General features: G+C 34.4%; 1 protein-coding gene across 1 annotated transcript; it reads left to right on the plus strand.

The window, feature by feature from the left end:
* Window positions 1-1,031: 1,031 nt before the first annotated feature.
* Window positions 1,032-12,151, plus strand: LOC122628133. Its single transcript, XM_043810042.1, has 3 exons — window positions 1,032-4,577; window positions 5,336-5,545; window positions 9,666-12,151. Exons 1-3 carry the CDS (start codon window positions 4,473-4,475, stop codon window positions 9,750-9,752), a joined length of 402 nt encoding a protein of 133 aa, XP_043665977.1. The 5' UTR covers window positions 1,032-4,472; the 3' UTR covers window positions 9,753-12,151.
* Window positions 12,152-15,485: the final 3,334 nt, after the last annotated feature.

Below are 15,485 nucleotides of genomic sequence, written 5' to 3' on the forward strand. Positions count from 1 at the left end.
ACGAAAGAAGTAAAATCGAAAAATCTACAAAGTATTACAGGGCCATAATTCGTTCGATTAGTTCAACTTTATTAAGAGTAATTAATCAAAGTAGACATTCATTCATCATCTCGTTCGTTTATCTTTTTGAACGAAAATAATAAGAAAGAAAAAAAAAAAAAGAAAAGAATACAAATGCAAACATTTAAAAGTTCGTTGAACACGACGATCGTAATACATGCGCGCGAGCACACATACGCAAATAACGAACACGAATAATAAAAAAGAAAGAATTTCGAGACGAGCACAAAGAAATGGGAGACGGGTGCATACGTACAGATACGATTTCATTATTCTTACGTTCGTTAATTAAATTAAATTAAATTATAGTAAATTACATTAAATTAAGTCAAGGAGAAAGTTAAAAGGTAAGGAGGAGTGGCGCGCGGTGTGGAGGCGGGGACCAATTTTTTAACCGTATTTAAAATTCTTTTTTTCTATCTGTCTGTCTGTCTATCTGTCTCTCTCTCTCTCTCTCCTCCCTCCCTTACTTCCTCCTCCTCCCTCTCTCTCTCTCTCTCTCTCTCTCTCTCTCTCTCTCTCTCTCTCTCTTCCTTTATCTCTTTCTTTTTTACTATTTCACTCTTCTTTCAACGTTCTTTACGACTTTCTCTCCCGACCTTTTACATTACTATTTCGTCGTTCTTCTTGCACGAGACAACCATTTCCGAGACACACGTTCGATCACTTCTCCTATCGTAAAGTCATATTCAATGATCATTGCACTTGTGTTGATATCATTGTTATCGTTGAATGATTTCAATCGATATAACGAAAACGAAAAGGAGAAGACCTCAAATAAATCTCTAACCCTCCACCTCCACGCCGCTTGTTTTTCCTGTTTTTTAAATCAGAGACAGTATTTTTCTAACGCGTTGCTTTTACTACTATTACTACTACTATTATTATTACAACTGCTACTACTACTGGTACTACTGATACTACTACTATCACTACCACTACTACTACTACACTACTACTACTGTTATTATTATTATTTCTAATATTACAATGCGTAAAGCAACTCGATGGAATTTACGACGTGCCAACTAACTTTTTTAATAAAACGCAACGCAAATGACAAAGTACGCGAGTAATACGTTCCGACGGATTAATAAAGATTAGTCCTACTTGTCAAGGCCTATATTCCTATACTACATATGTATCTAACCCGCATTTCACCCTTTTGGACAATAATCAAAACGTGCGAAGGATAAAACAAATCGATTTCGCATTCTCACACGAACCTTTCATTCCTTCCACCGATTTTCTGACACCTGCACGAAATGTTTCTGCGTTTTACTATTACATTTTAATAATCGATCGTAACGTTTATCGGTATAGTTGTTCGTAAGCCACGTTGAACCTTTCCGATGCATAAAGTAACAAAAATATTCGTTTACTTCTCGTAAATTTGTGTTGCACTTGTATATATCGAAAAATGAAAGAAAAGAAACCGTGCTTCGGTCAATTTTTTGGAAAGTAAAAATAGAAGAAATAATGGAACGCGATAAAAATTCAATTGACGGTAGATTCAACGTGGCAAATCTAACTCGTAAAACAAATACGGTCGTGCCTAAAGAATGTATGCGCATAGGACGACGACCAAGAGTAGGGCAGCGTTGATCGATAGTAAAAATACAATAAGAAAAAAGTGCTCGAAAAAAGAAGAAAAAAAAAAGCAGAACGCGAGAAGAGAAAAATCGAAAAAAATTAAAAGAAAAACTCTTTTCAATTTGCAATGATTTTCCTCTCAGCCGAAGGGTTTGCGAGTTTCCAAAACGGAAAAACTTTGGAAAAGTTCTCCACGTTGATGACGATGTAACTGTACGAAGATTTACTCAAGTGCCAAAGTTTCTCTCAAAGTGTCTTCACCTTGTAAAATTAATAAGAGACATAAACTTTTTTACTCGTGCGGGTGACAGAATGTATCTGAAAGAAAAAAAAAGAAAAAAAGAAAAACAAGAAAAAGAAAAAAAGAAAGAAAGAAAACAAAAGAAAAAAAAAAGAAAGAAAGATCTTTTCTTTGACTTCGATCGAAGCGATATTTTTAATCATTGCGAGCCGCACGAAGAATCCAAAGCGAAACTTTCCACGTCAGCTAAACGTTCCAGATCAACATTTCGCGTACCAATTATAAATCGTGATGATAAATTCACAGAATTTTATTCATCGCACACACAACGATGTTACAAAGTGTTGACTCGATGTATTGAATGTATTTATGTATACGATGTGTCAGTTTATGTTATTAAGGGAGAGATTAAAGTATATCGACCGTACGCCGAGAATTTAATTTCATGAAACTTCGAAATCCTAACATCGTTAGTAATACGAGATCGTTATCGTTTGAATCCGATCTCCTATCCGAAAAGAGACGATAAGCGTAAGCCTTAGCTGAAAGAAGGAGTAGAAACGACGGTTTGTTCTTTACTCGAAAAATAATACCGCTTATATATTCTCGACTTTGTGTAAACCTTACGCACGTGCTTCTGAATTGGAAAGCTCCGCATTGTTACGTGATCGTTGTTAGAAAGGATTGTGCCAAAACGTACTTTACGCAAGAAAGTACCATCGGTTGATCGAGCCTTGACTGTGTTCCAAGAAAGTCAAAGAACAATCGGGAGGAGACGAGTCCCTGCTCATGTTTCTAATGTATATCGACTAAAGAAATCGTTTCTTCCTTCCTTACCTCAAAGTCAAACAAAAATTTCCACGAAAAGGATATAAAATCGATCGCGTGATCAATCTCGCGCGAGAATCGCGACCGTTCGATGAAAATATGATACGAAGGGAAACGAGCCACCCGAGAATACGATCTAACAAAATAACGCGAGTAATTTATCATAACGTTTTGGTCTATGAATATTAATGTAGTTTGGGGGTCAAAATATCGCGGGTGTAAAACACTGTAGATTAATTAAGCTAATTAACATCCGCTTCGTTGCGCTTGCAATGGCAGCGAAATCGTAACTTACGGTTTAAATGTAAAAAACAACAAAAAAAAGAAAGAGAGAAAGGAAAAAAATGGCAACGATCTCGCAAAGTCGAACGATCGAATCTGATCATGAAAAATACGTTAAAGAGGAGAACAGCTGTAAACTTTTCATTTCTTCTTCTTCTTCTTCTTCTTCTTCTTCTTCTTCTCAATCTTCTTCTCATTCCACGTCTTACCTAGAAAGGTACGAATAAATGAATCATGAAAATCATTACGACTTTATTCGCGTGCCAAAAGCGTGAATCAGCCGATGCGAATTGCAGTTTTGTTTTTATATCGTCCGCAGTACCGAAGATATTTCCGGAGGGAATCGCGACATCCGAGGAAGTCGTAAATTTGATAAAAACGCGAATAAAGCTTGAATATCTCCGATATTCCCGGCTGATAAATAAACATAGATCTTCGAAAAAATATTGAAAACGTTCGATGCGTTTGAACGAGCTCGAGCTTGGGGATGATTCTATTAATTATTACGCGCTATAATTGCGGCTCGTAGAGACAGAGATAAACGTTAACGACACGTTAATTTACGAAATTAACGAAACATGAGGCGTACGAGATCGTAATAAACTTAAATAAGGACTCTCGCGAGTATAATTATATCTCAAGTAAAACAGGAAACGTTCTGTACGACGAATTTAACGACTTGAAAAGTTTCGAGATAATAACTTAAATATCGGATAAGAGAAAGAAGAGAAAAGAATTGTCGTTGGATAGAATGAGAATAGAACGGAGACTTGGGGGTAATATTTCAAAATTCGCGATGAATCGATAAAGAAAGAAAGAAAGAAAGAAAGAAAGAAAGAAAGAAAAAGGAAGAAGAAAAGAAACAAGCTGGCAATCGTGATCGAAGAGAAGCAAAGAAACGAAGCGAACGCGTCGCGACGCGTCGAAGTTATTTCGACGCAAAAATAGTGGGGCATCGCTCTATTTCGGTCCGTTGAGCCAGGGCCGATCAGTCTGCGGCCTGGCTTCCCAACCAGGAGGCCGTGGATCCGCATTTTCCAATCGTCTATTCCGCGCTTCAAAAGATTCGTCGTATCTGGATGAGATAAGACAAAGAGTAGATAGACAAATTGAGTACTTGGAATCGAAAAATCGGAGGTTCGATATCGAAGAGACGAGAAAAGACAGAGGATCTAGGGAAGGAGGAAAAAGAAAAATAACAATTCCGAAGAACCTTGGAGAAGAACCTTGGTGACGCAGTAATATAAAAAGAGAAAAGAAAATAAATAAATAAATAAATGAAAGAAAGAAACGCAAGAAAAGAAAACAAAATAAAAGAATAAGACGGAAAGATAGAGAGAGGGAGAGAGAGAGAGAGAGAGAGAGAGAGAGAAAAGAAAAGAAAGAAAGTTATTCACGTTGCGGACCTCACTCCTGCGAAACTCTCGAAGCTCGATTTTGAAAAGTTTGCAAAGAGGAGGGGAAAAAAATGTTTTGGTCCGAGCCCGACGAGGAGGAGGAGGCGCTTCTTTGCAGCCCGGCTCTAATGGCCAGGAGGGCGTCCGAGTCCTGGATCGTCGCGCCCCCTGTCGAGGTACGAAAAGGACCGTATCCCTTCGTCCGCCGGCTCGACATTTTCTTATTACTATTCTTCATCTTCTATTCCATCTTTCCCACGATTTCTATTTTTCTATACTTCGCTAGAGATCGCGATTATTTCTCGAGCGAGACGTCAATGGCAGCATTAAATTCACGACGAAGGAAAGAAGATAGAATCATTGAGCATCGTTGAACGATTTCGATTTTAAAGAACTTTGTTTGTCTTCGTTTTTGCTTTTTCTTTTCTCTTCTTTTCTTTTCTTTTTCTTTATTTTTTTATACATAATCGAAATGAGTCATTCACTCTAGGAAGGTGAACGTATATTCTCGAATAGATCAACATTTTTGGGCGTTCGGCGATCCTCGATCGATAAGAGGAATCCGTTTTCAAGGTCAACGGATTGATGATTTTAGCCGGGCTCGGAGTACTCGACCTTGCACAGCCAATGTTACGTTTATGAGGCCAACTTTGGATTCTGGAATTGTTCCAGACGACCTCTTTTTAACGTCCTCAAGTGTTCCTTTTTTTCTAACACGCTTAAGTGTCTTCGTTCTCAGTCGTAACGTAAATAAACGATTAAAAAAACAAGATATATATAAAGATATATATAAATTATAAAAAAATCTTCTACAACTCTTGAATCAATAATTCTGCTAAATCGTTAGGCGTAATAGTATTAAAATTATAAGATTCCTGTACACGAGCTTCACCTCTCTCTCTTTTTTTTCCGTTTTTCTTTTCCTTTCCAACAGGCGATGCCGGTCGCAGCAATGACCCTTCAACGAAAAAAGTCACTGCCGGATGTGGCCCAGGGTATTCAATTAACAGCAACAGCACCATTATCAAGGGAAGAAGTTAGTGTTCTAAGTAGTATGAGGAGAGAAGAAATCCGTAGGCAGATCGACGAGAGAGAAAGGCTCAGGGCCAATCCTCTTCTCTACCTGGTCAGTCCTCAGGTCAAAGTAAGTATCTTTCATTTTTTCCTTCCCTCTCCTTCCTTTTCTTTTTCGGGATCCTCAGAACATTCCCGTTTATTGAAGGAACACGAAAATTCCTTTCTCCAGACGTTAGAGAATAAAATAGATGTCGCATATATTTTTCAAACGTTCGGCAGATTTATTCATTCTATGTATAGTATTTCGAGTTACAATGTAATTCACGAAAGCATTCGAACGCTAGCTCTTAAAATTATAAATAATAAAAACATTCGTATTTACCTAAAGTTCTGAAAGTAATCTTGCGACTGCTATAAGACACAACTATGTACACGTAAAATTTCGAGCGAATCGAAGAACATTTATAGAACTTATAAAACATTCGTTGCAAAGATATATTGGAACAAAGTCGGGAAAATATTCGAAAGAGATCATTTATTTTATATTAATATTTAGTTGAATCTTCCTTGACTTCAATTATGGACGATGTTGCATATTGTGTTTTTCAATTGTTGTAGGACGAATAGAATTCTATATTTCTAAAATCTTTTATCGAGTACATATTTCAAAGTGGTATCATAATTTTTTTATCTTTCGCCGATTTTCCCATAGAAATGTTCCATGAGATTAATGTCCGGATTTTGTGGAAGTATATGTAATACATATGGTGTATTAGGCAATAATCATTCTTTTATAATTTTGACAATGCTTCGAGTCATCGTTGTTGGAAATCAAAATTTTCTTATAACTCTAATTTCGCAGCATTTTCTTTTAAATTGTTTTGGAAAATTATATTTCAAATATTACCTTTATATTTATATATTCATTTTTATTTGTAATGCCATCGATAAAAATAAGATTTTCAATATCGTTCGCAGCCCCCACAACATCACGAAACGATCGCCGTAATTTTTTTTAAGTCAATTTTTAACCTTTATTTCTGAATTGGGTTTTCTCCAAACATAATAACGTCCGTCAAATCCAAATATATTCAATTTGATTTCTTCGCGAAAAATAACTTTATCCTGGAAAGCATTATCTTCATTTATGTATTCTTTTGCAAATTTTGAACGACTCACTTGATTCGTATCGTTAATGAATGGTTTTTCTTTTAATTCTACAACGAAAATCGTTATTGCGTAAAATCTTGAGATATAATACGGGATCAACATCCTTTTTAAAGTCATTAGGAACCATTTCAGCTAGTTTTGTAGCGGAAGTATTCGGATCTTTTTTATTTCGCGTATAATAACTTTCTCTTCTCTACTATTTCTTTTATTTGAACGATTTATATTTACGTACTTCGGTTCTTAATTTTTTAATAATATAATTTATTGTAAGTACAAATAATATAATTTTATTGTAAGTATTTGTAATGTTATTGTAAGTATAATAATTACGATTTAATGTAATTATTATAATACAATTTATTGCAATTGCCTCACTAATTCGGCAATTTGCTTATTTTATGCAATTTTAATATTAATTCACCGTCACATATCTGCGTTTTCGATTATTGGGTCTCGTTGCCATTACATGAACTAACGTTACTCACAACGAAGAACGAAACTCGCTACAAGATGTCACTACATCGACTAAATCTACCAACGTTTACAGTTTCTCTACAAAAACATAGCTTGATCTCTAGGCATTCGAATACTTTTATTGTTCGACTCTGTTTCAATACATCTTTGTAGCGAATGTTTCACAACTTTAATAAATATTATTCGATTTATTTCAAATTTCGTACATTCAAAATTTCGTAATCGTATTTTATAGTAATTCCAAGATTACTTTCAGAATATAAGTCAAACATGTGTATTTTTATTGTTTAAAATTTTAATACCGAACCTCCGAATACTTTCGCGAGCCACTGTATATATTTATCAGAAATTGTTATTGTTAAAATGCAAAGGCATAATTCTTCTGAAATTTCTCGTTATCTCAAGATCTTGAAGAAAATTAATAAGAAGAAGATTAAAGTGCATTTTATTACAAGCATTGATTCTTATTAAAACCAAATGTTAATTAACTTCATAACCCAATATCTCGCAAGATGCATAACTGCATACTTCCGAGAGAGACACAACAGCGTGTATATATATATATATATAATACTTAATGTTAATTATACCGATATATAATACTCATGTATATCAGTATAATCGTATTCATACTAAGCGTCGCGAAGCATAAGAATGTGATAATTAAGAACGTTCAAAGAGGACGAGCAGGTTTTTAGTTAACTGTAAAATAGAATCTGAGATACAGAAAATCGTTTCTTATCCAAATTATCACAACGATATTCCGAATAGTTTTGTAAACAAATAAAAAGTCATAATCTACTTAGCAGAGAGAAAGAAAAATAAGAGAGACAGAAAGAGAGACAGAGAGAAAAGAGGAGAGTCATTTTATCGAAATCACTAACCGTGGTCCGATATAAACGGAAATGACGTGAGACAGTGAGGAGTATATCGGAACAAAGATAATCAGAAATTGTACACACACACACACACACACACAGACACACATATATATGCATAATAAAAAAATGATCATCAATTTAGACGTGTCACTCGCGCAAAGACTTTTCTAGCATTCGTTATGTTTCAATTTAGAGTACAGTAAAGAAAAAGTAGAAGAGTGAAAAAGAGAGAGAGAGAAAGAGACAGAACGATCAGTAACAACAATAGCAGGCTTAAAACTCAAAGAGTTCTGGAATGGAAATGACGCAAGATTGTGAAAGGAAGAGTAACGTTAATCCGATTTCTCGAACGTTTTGTGTTTCGATTTCGAATCGGTATATGCAAGTACGTACGTGAAAGACCAGTCGAAGGATGTAATTTGTCAATTAACGTCAGTTATTCACGTAACTCGATTCAATCTTGTTGCCAAGTCTCGAGAATAATTCTAGAATCAGATCAGGAATAAGTTCTTATTTTGAATTCCTCCGAAGTCAAATCGATCGATTCTATTTTTTGTAAATTTCGTAATCGATATCGAGTAGTCGATAGGCGGCTGGCCTTACTCATTTTTTTTTCGATCGATTGATTTAAATTATTTATTAAATTATTATTTATTAAAATTCCAAGTAAAAAAAATGAAATATCAAGGTACATCCGTTCGTTGAATTCGATTGCGTTCGATTGCAGGATGTTTACTTCGTTCGTCGTCACTTCCAAGTGTTTTTATTAGTACAACATTTAACGAGTCTCACGTAGATCTATAGGCATATAGCCTACAAGGCTATCGTCGAACTCGTTCGAGCTAATGCAAACATAGGCTCGACCGTGCGAATTCTTTCGTGAAAAAGACGGCCTCATTTTTACTCATGAATGTAACAATGGTAATAATGATTAATTACACATACTTGGGACAGAAAGAAAAAGAAATTCTATTACGCGTAATATCCGAATGTTTTTTTGGATAAAACGGAGTAAGACGGAAAGTAATCGAATGACGATAAAAAAATTTCGTCTGGCGTAATAGAGATAAATAAAAAGGCGAGTGTACTCTCGTATGTATAACGTTTATTCAGCGAGATAACTTTGCGTATAAACAATGATGTGTCACGAATCATATATGACTCGTTTAAGGACGAAATAAAAATTACAAGGCCGTTGTATACGTACATGTAAATATATATACGCGTATACATATACGTATACATATATGTTCATTACGTTATTCTCGGTCGTTGACCCTCAACCAATATTCTGCATTAACGTAAAGTATCGCAAACCATGCCATTAAATAACGTTGCTTTACGTATGTTTATATATATGTGTGTGTGTGTGTGTGTGTGTGTTACACGTTGCATCTGAAAAGCAGTGAGTCATAAAGAGTGTCGTAGTCGGTGGAAGGAATATCCTTGTCATATCGAAACCAAGGCCTGCTTATGCCTCTTTGTCTACCGATGCAATAACGAACTGTTCACATAGAAACGTTAGAAACTTTACTCCCGATCCTCAGAGAATACAATTCATATAACAATATCATATCGCGCTATATATTTCATGAAAATAATAACGCCGAGGAAATTTTGATTTCGATAATCCAAATGATAATGAAAGAGTTAAAAATAACAAAAACTAAAAAATCTTACCACATGATACATCAAACTCATTTGACATTAAACATTTTGCAGGACTGGTTCTCCCGGCAACAGCTGGTAATGCTGGTGCTCTTCATCAACATATCCTTAGCCCTGATGTTCTTCAAGTTGCTGACGTAGCAGCCAGCCAATGATCGGGTTCACGGACTCGTGGTAGACGTGACCTGAGACCTCAGGGTGTCTCGAGACGCTCTGGGTCGTCAAACGTGGCATAAATTTCTCGAGAGAAAGGAAATATCAAGAAAGGATGGTAAGGTACGATGCCACACACCTGACCGTTGAAAACGGCTTTTTCGAACGACCGAGAAAGAGAGACAAAAAGAGAGAAAGGGAGAGAGAGAAGAGAAGAGAAAGGTTGAAGGGTACGAGGAAGAAGAATCCCACACCCGTGTCCTTGAGGAGGAACGATTTCGCGAAAGAGTTTCGTCGTGGGACCTGCTTCAGACGGAGAAAGAAAGGAAAAACAAAAAAAAATTAATAAAAACAAAATATTAATGGATGATTTTGCGGTGTATAAGATTGTCGTCTAGTTGGTTAAAAAAGAAAAAAAAAAGAAAAAAAGAGAAAAAAAATTTTACAGAAACGAGATTAAATAACGATAAGAGAAACAAATTCCGGGATTATTATTTTTAAACCCGGTGGAAATTTTGAAGACGAGGTCCAGATTTCAAGCGAAAGATTGATTAAATATATATATATATATACATATATATATATATGTATGTATGTATATATGTATGTATATAAAGAAAAAAAAAGTGAAAGGAGAAATAATAGAGAGAAAAAAAAGTATATTATAATTTATCAGGCGCGCATCACAACTAAAAGGAAATAATCGATTTGATTTAGAAAATGGGTCGTCGACGACCCGGCGCCCCTTTATCATACCTATTTTTACACCGATATTTTAATAAGACTACTACTACAATTACTTAATATTTACTACAACTACTACTTCTAATTGTAAGAGTAGCTCGAGTCTTGTTTATAGTTAAGCCGAATTAAAACGGCCGAACCATTATGCGCACACGAATTCCTCCTTCATTAGTTAATTATTATATATACATCGTCGTTTTTTTTTTTGTTTTCCTTATCAAACGATCGACTTGAAGGCGAGATATTGGCTAGAATTAAATCTCGGGACGATCGTCTTGTATGTATGTATGTATGCGTACGTATCAATTTTGAAACATACAATGAAACGATTCGAACGATAGAATTCATTTTAAGGAAGAACGAAATAGACGTTCCTATAGTTAACGAAAAAAAATTGTTTCATCGATCGATGAAAAAAAAAAAAAAGAAAAAAATACAAGAGAAAAGAAAATGTGCCAGTGATTTTGGAAGTTAACGGGAAAGATTTTATCGAATGAGAAAAATTTTTTCGGGGACACGCAATGAAATTTTGCAGCGTAATTTTTATGAAAGATAAAGAAAAGGATTCTTATTGTTATCACTATTATTATTACCATTATTATTATTATCATTATCATTATTACTATCAAGAGCGAGGTCTAACAATGAAAAATATTTTTACAGCAAAATGTTCGGAGTTTTTGAGCTAAACAAAGACGAACGAACAGTGAAGAGCTTTTAAAAGGCGTCATATCTTTTTTAAAAAAGGACGTACATACGAACATGTTTTTCTATCGCGTAGCTTTGCTAGATAAACGGTCGGTCGTATACGACACGATCGGAGAGTGTGTAATTGGAGGAAATAGATAATTTAGCGAGACGCGTTTTCAAGTTTAGCCGAGACGCGTTTTCACGAGTTTAGAAATCTTTTGTAAAAATAAAAAAAGAAGAGAACGAAGATGAGAACACACGCTCCGAATCGTCACGAGCTATTTGTAACTTTTTTCGTGGCGTCGAGCTGATTCTTAATGGATTGATCTACGGCTCGAATACATTGATAATATTCGTGAACGTAGCTTGGACATATAGAAGCGACGCTGATTTCACAAAGCGTTCGTATAATTTGCGCCGTTGAATCGCTGGCGAAACTGGCGAAAGAAGAAGACAAAAAGAAGGGAAAAGAAAATTAGAAAGAAAGAGCAAAGACAAAAAGAAAGAGAGAAAGAGAAATATTATTCTGCTTCTTTTTCCTGATAAAACGTTATACACCGGTGCGATTGTCCATCGTAAATTGAACGTATGTAAATTGTTCGAAACGCGAAACTTCCTAGGCGAAATAGCGTTAAAAATATAAATAGAATCTATAGCTCGACGATACGCGTATCTGATTGTTCACATCTCGGACGGAACGAAAAATGAGAGGAGTATTAAAAGAGAAAACAGAGAGAGAGAGAGAAAGAGAGAGAGAGAGAGAGATGTTATTAATTGCTAAGCTGATAGATAGTCGAGCTCAGGTAGGTTTCGTGATTAATATCTCGTAGACATGTCCGCCGATTTACCATCGGATATTCAAATAGTCAAATTCGAAATAGAATTAATTTGTTATCGTGCGGAGCGTTTGAGAATTGTACTTGAGTATTCAAGTCGAATTGATGACCTCGATAGCAAAAGAAGAAGAAAAAAAAAAATAAAAGAAAGAAAGAAAGAAAAGAAAAAGAAAGAAGAAGTATCGAGTTCTCTCTATATTGAAGAATAAAGATAAATAATTTACGCACCGTAATTTTTTGTAACCAATGATAAATATACTCGAGTTACTTCAAAAGATGCTCCGTGCTCTCGCAGTGATATTATATAAGAGAAAATGTACGACAGCAATGTTGTCTCTCTTTTGTACGACATTCGAAATTATTTGAGAATGTCGATTACGGAAATTCTTTCTTCCCATTCTCGAGCGATTGCATTTTTCCAACCTCGAGTATAGCTGAAATGTCGGAAGATACATTTGTAAATAAAAAAGAAAGAAGGAAGCAAAGGAAAACGTATACCGTATCCGTTCAATCGTGCTCGTACTTTTATCGATCTATCGATCTTTCCACGAAGTGTCTTAAGAAAAATCTTTGTTGGAGCCTTCGACGAATCTAACGAGCATATAAAGAAGAATCTAGATGCGTATAAAGAAGAATTTAATGTGCTAATACGTTGGAAGATCTACATTGGACGATACCCGACGCATTTTCGTCGACTTTCTTAAAAAAAGAGGAAACGCAAAGTAACGAAACGTAAGAAAGAGAGAGAGAGAGAGAGAGTAAACAATGCTGAAACATATAACAATACAGAAAACGAATAGATATTCGATAGTAATCTCAAGATTAGTATAATTTCGCGAGAATAATCTCGTTTTGCCAAGACGAGCACGTAAAACGGAACGTTTTGGAGTTAAGGGAATTTCAATTCGTAAAACATAATAGAATATTTTCGATGGTATAGCTTTTAATGTAAGCGCTAATGAAGTTGTCATTTTTTAAATGAAAAAAAAAAATACAGGTGAGAATGAGGAAAAAGAAAAAAAAGGGAACGTGGAGAAAACAAGATCTTGTTTTTCTTTTTTCCGAATGCGTCGAGCTCCAATGTCTCTACGAATTTGTTAATCTAAGAAAAAAAAAAAGAAAAAAAAAGTATCTGGGAACACGAATATTGATAGGGATGCTGAAAGAGAGATAAAGAAAGGGAGTTAACACATGTGTGTGTGGATGTTTGTGAAAGTAAAATTAATTAATGAAAGGCGTGTATATTGATAATTGGAATACGATTCGAAGAATTTTCTTTTTTTCCTTACAAAACCGCGTTGATGCATACACACATATACATATTCGTAAATATATATAAATTTATATTTATATATGTATATATATATATATTTATATGTGTATATATGTGTATATATATATATATATATTTACCTACACACCTATGTACGAGCACAAACATCACTCATCATGTGCCGAATCTTGTATCGTGTATATATATATATATATACATATATATATACACACACTCACACATATAATAATATAATATATATATATACATATATATATATATATATATATATATATATATATATATATATATATAATTAGCTAATAATACCAGAAACAACAGCTATACAATTTTTATCGATGAGGATGCGTATGTATTGCGTGCATTAGCGTGTGTGTAAAAGAGAGAGAGAGAGAGAGAGAGAGAGAGAAATTCACGAGAAACGAACAAACCAGAACCATTGTAGGCGTTATATCGTTACTCAGTTTCGTTACAAAAGAGCCATATCACGAATCAAAGGAAATTTTACTATTGTATGTACATGTATAGGTTTATCTCGATTGAATATGAAGAAAATTGATTTGGCTATTTACTTGCTATATCAAATCTTTATATATATAATTATATTTATATAAAATATAATATATATACATACACAGACACACATTAAAAGCATATGTATATTTTACTTGTTATGACTCTGACTATTATCGCAGTTAGTATATCTCGTTATTATTGTATATTACCATTATTACGATTAATTATTACCATTATTATTGATTATTATGATTATTAATTACCACTACCACCAACAAAGTCATTATCATCATCATCGTGTAAAAGGCGACGGTGGCGAGTATAATTAAAAAGAAAATTTTGGTACCTCTAGACGAAGTAAAAAAAAAAGAGATAGAAGAAAAAAAAACAAATAAACAAATTGAAAAAAAAAGAGACAGAACGGGAATAAAAATAACGAAACATAAAACGCGAATCGGACCAAATGGTCCACTGACAATTGTTGATTTGCAAGAGCAGTGATTCAATAAACTTGTATCATGACTGATCCGTTGCGTTCGCTCATTGATCCGTGCACGATCAAGACGAAAGGAAAAAAATCAAGGTCGAAAGATAAAGTCTCGCGTTTCGCATGACGAAACGTAGACTTAATTACAACAGCTTTGATTGGATGCGCGCGCGCCTTTCAAACACAGGAAACCACAATTGAATCGATTTCCAACTGGCGTTGTTTCGTTTCTAATTTCCTTTTCGTCTTAAACGTAACACGTTTACTCATAATTATAAATGCGTAACAAGAAACTTGCTACACAGAAGAATGTACTAAAAAGAGAAAAAAAAAGAGAAAAAAAAGAACAAATTAATGAAACATGACAAATAGAGAATAAACAAAAGAGATGTCTTCTTTGTTTTATACAATCAATTTCTTCGCACTTCGCTTTCACTCCTAAAGAAAAATATCACTATTCGAAATAATCCGGTCTATGATTGTCAAAAGAGAACGTGATATAAAATCTTAAATAAAATTGACTAAACCAAACCACAATGAATTTAACGAAACTATATGTTAACTGATTTGCACGTATTTCAGACGTGTTTCAATTCAATGAATTAGCATGATAATTAACAGCGCTTGAGTATAAAAAAAATTATTTTCAAACAGATGCCTTTTGTCAGCCGACCTCTATGTTTTTTTTTTCGCTTTTGACGTCTACGCACATGTATTCATGTACGTATAGATGTATGTACGCATTTGTGATCAAATGTTTATTATCGACGACTTAAAATCTCGAAGAAACGTGTAAGTACTGCGTTATCTGAAAGTCACTCGCGGATAAAAGAAAGAAAGAAAGAAAGGAAAAAAAAGAATTAAGAGAGAGAGAGAGAGAGAGAGAAAAGAAAGAAAGATGAAAAATACCTCGAAAGCTATTATCTTTTTATCGCTACAATATGTTGCTCGACGAGAGATAATGCAATGTGATGAAAGAAAAAATATATTCTAATTTTAGTCGATGAGTATAATACTTGAGGACAAACGGTGACATTAATTTGTTATTGGCAAGGTGCAATAATTATAACAGAGCACGTAGATACTAAGTATTTCGGAAGAAGAATAAAAGAGAGAGAGAGAGAGAGAGAGAGAGAGAGAGAGAGAGAGAGAGA

The sequence above is a fragment of the Vespula pensylvanica genome, chromosome 3, assembly GCF_014466175.1.
Source record: "Vespula pensylvanica isolate Volc-1 chromosome 3, ASM1446617v1, whole genome shotgun sequence".
NCBI lineage: Eukaryota > Metazoa > Arthropoda > Insecta > Hymenoptera > Vespidae > Vespula > Vespula pensylvanica.

Bases quoted from the DNA above. Each gene is read 5' to 3' on its own strand.
- LOC122628133 (XM_043810042.1), top strand. From the start codon at position 4,473: ATGTTTTGGTCCGAGCCCGACGAGGAGGAGGAGGCGCTTCTTTGCAGC. The intron at 4,578-5,335 runs GTACGAAAAGGA...CCTTTCCAACAG, and splicing joins TCGTCGCGCCCCCTGTCGAG to GCGATGCCGGTCGCAGCAAT. The intron at 5,546-9,665 runs GTAAGTATCTTT...AACATTTTGCAG, and splicing joins TGGTCAGTCCTCAGGTCAAA to GACTGGTTCTCCCGGCAACA.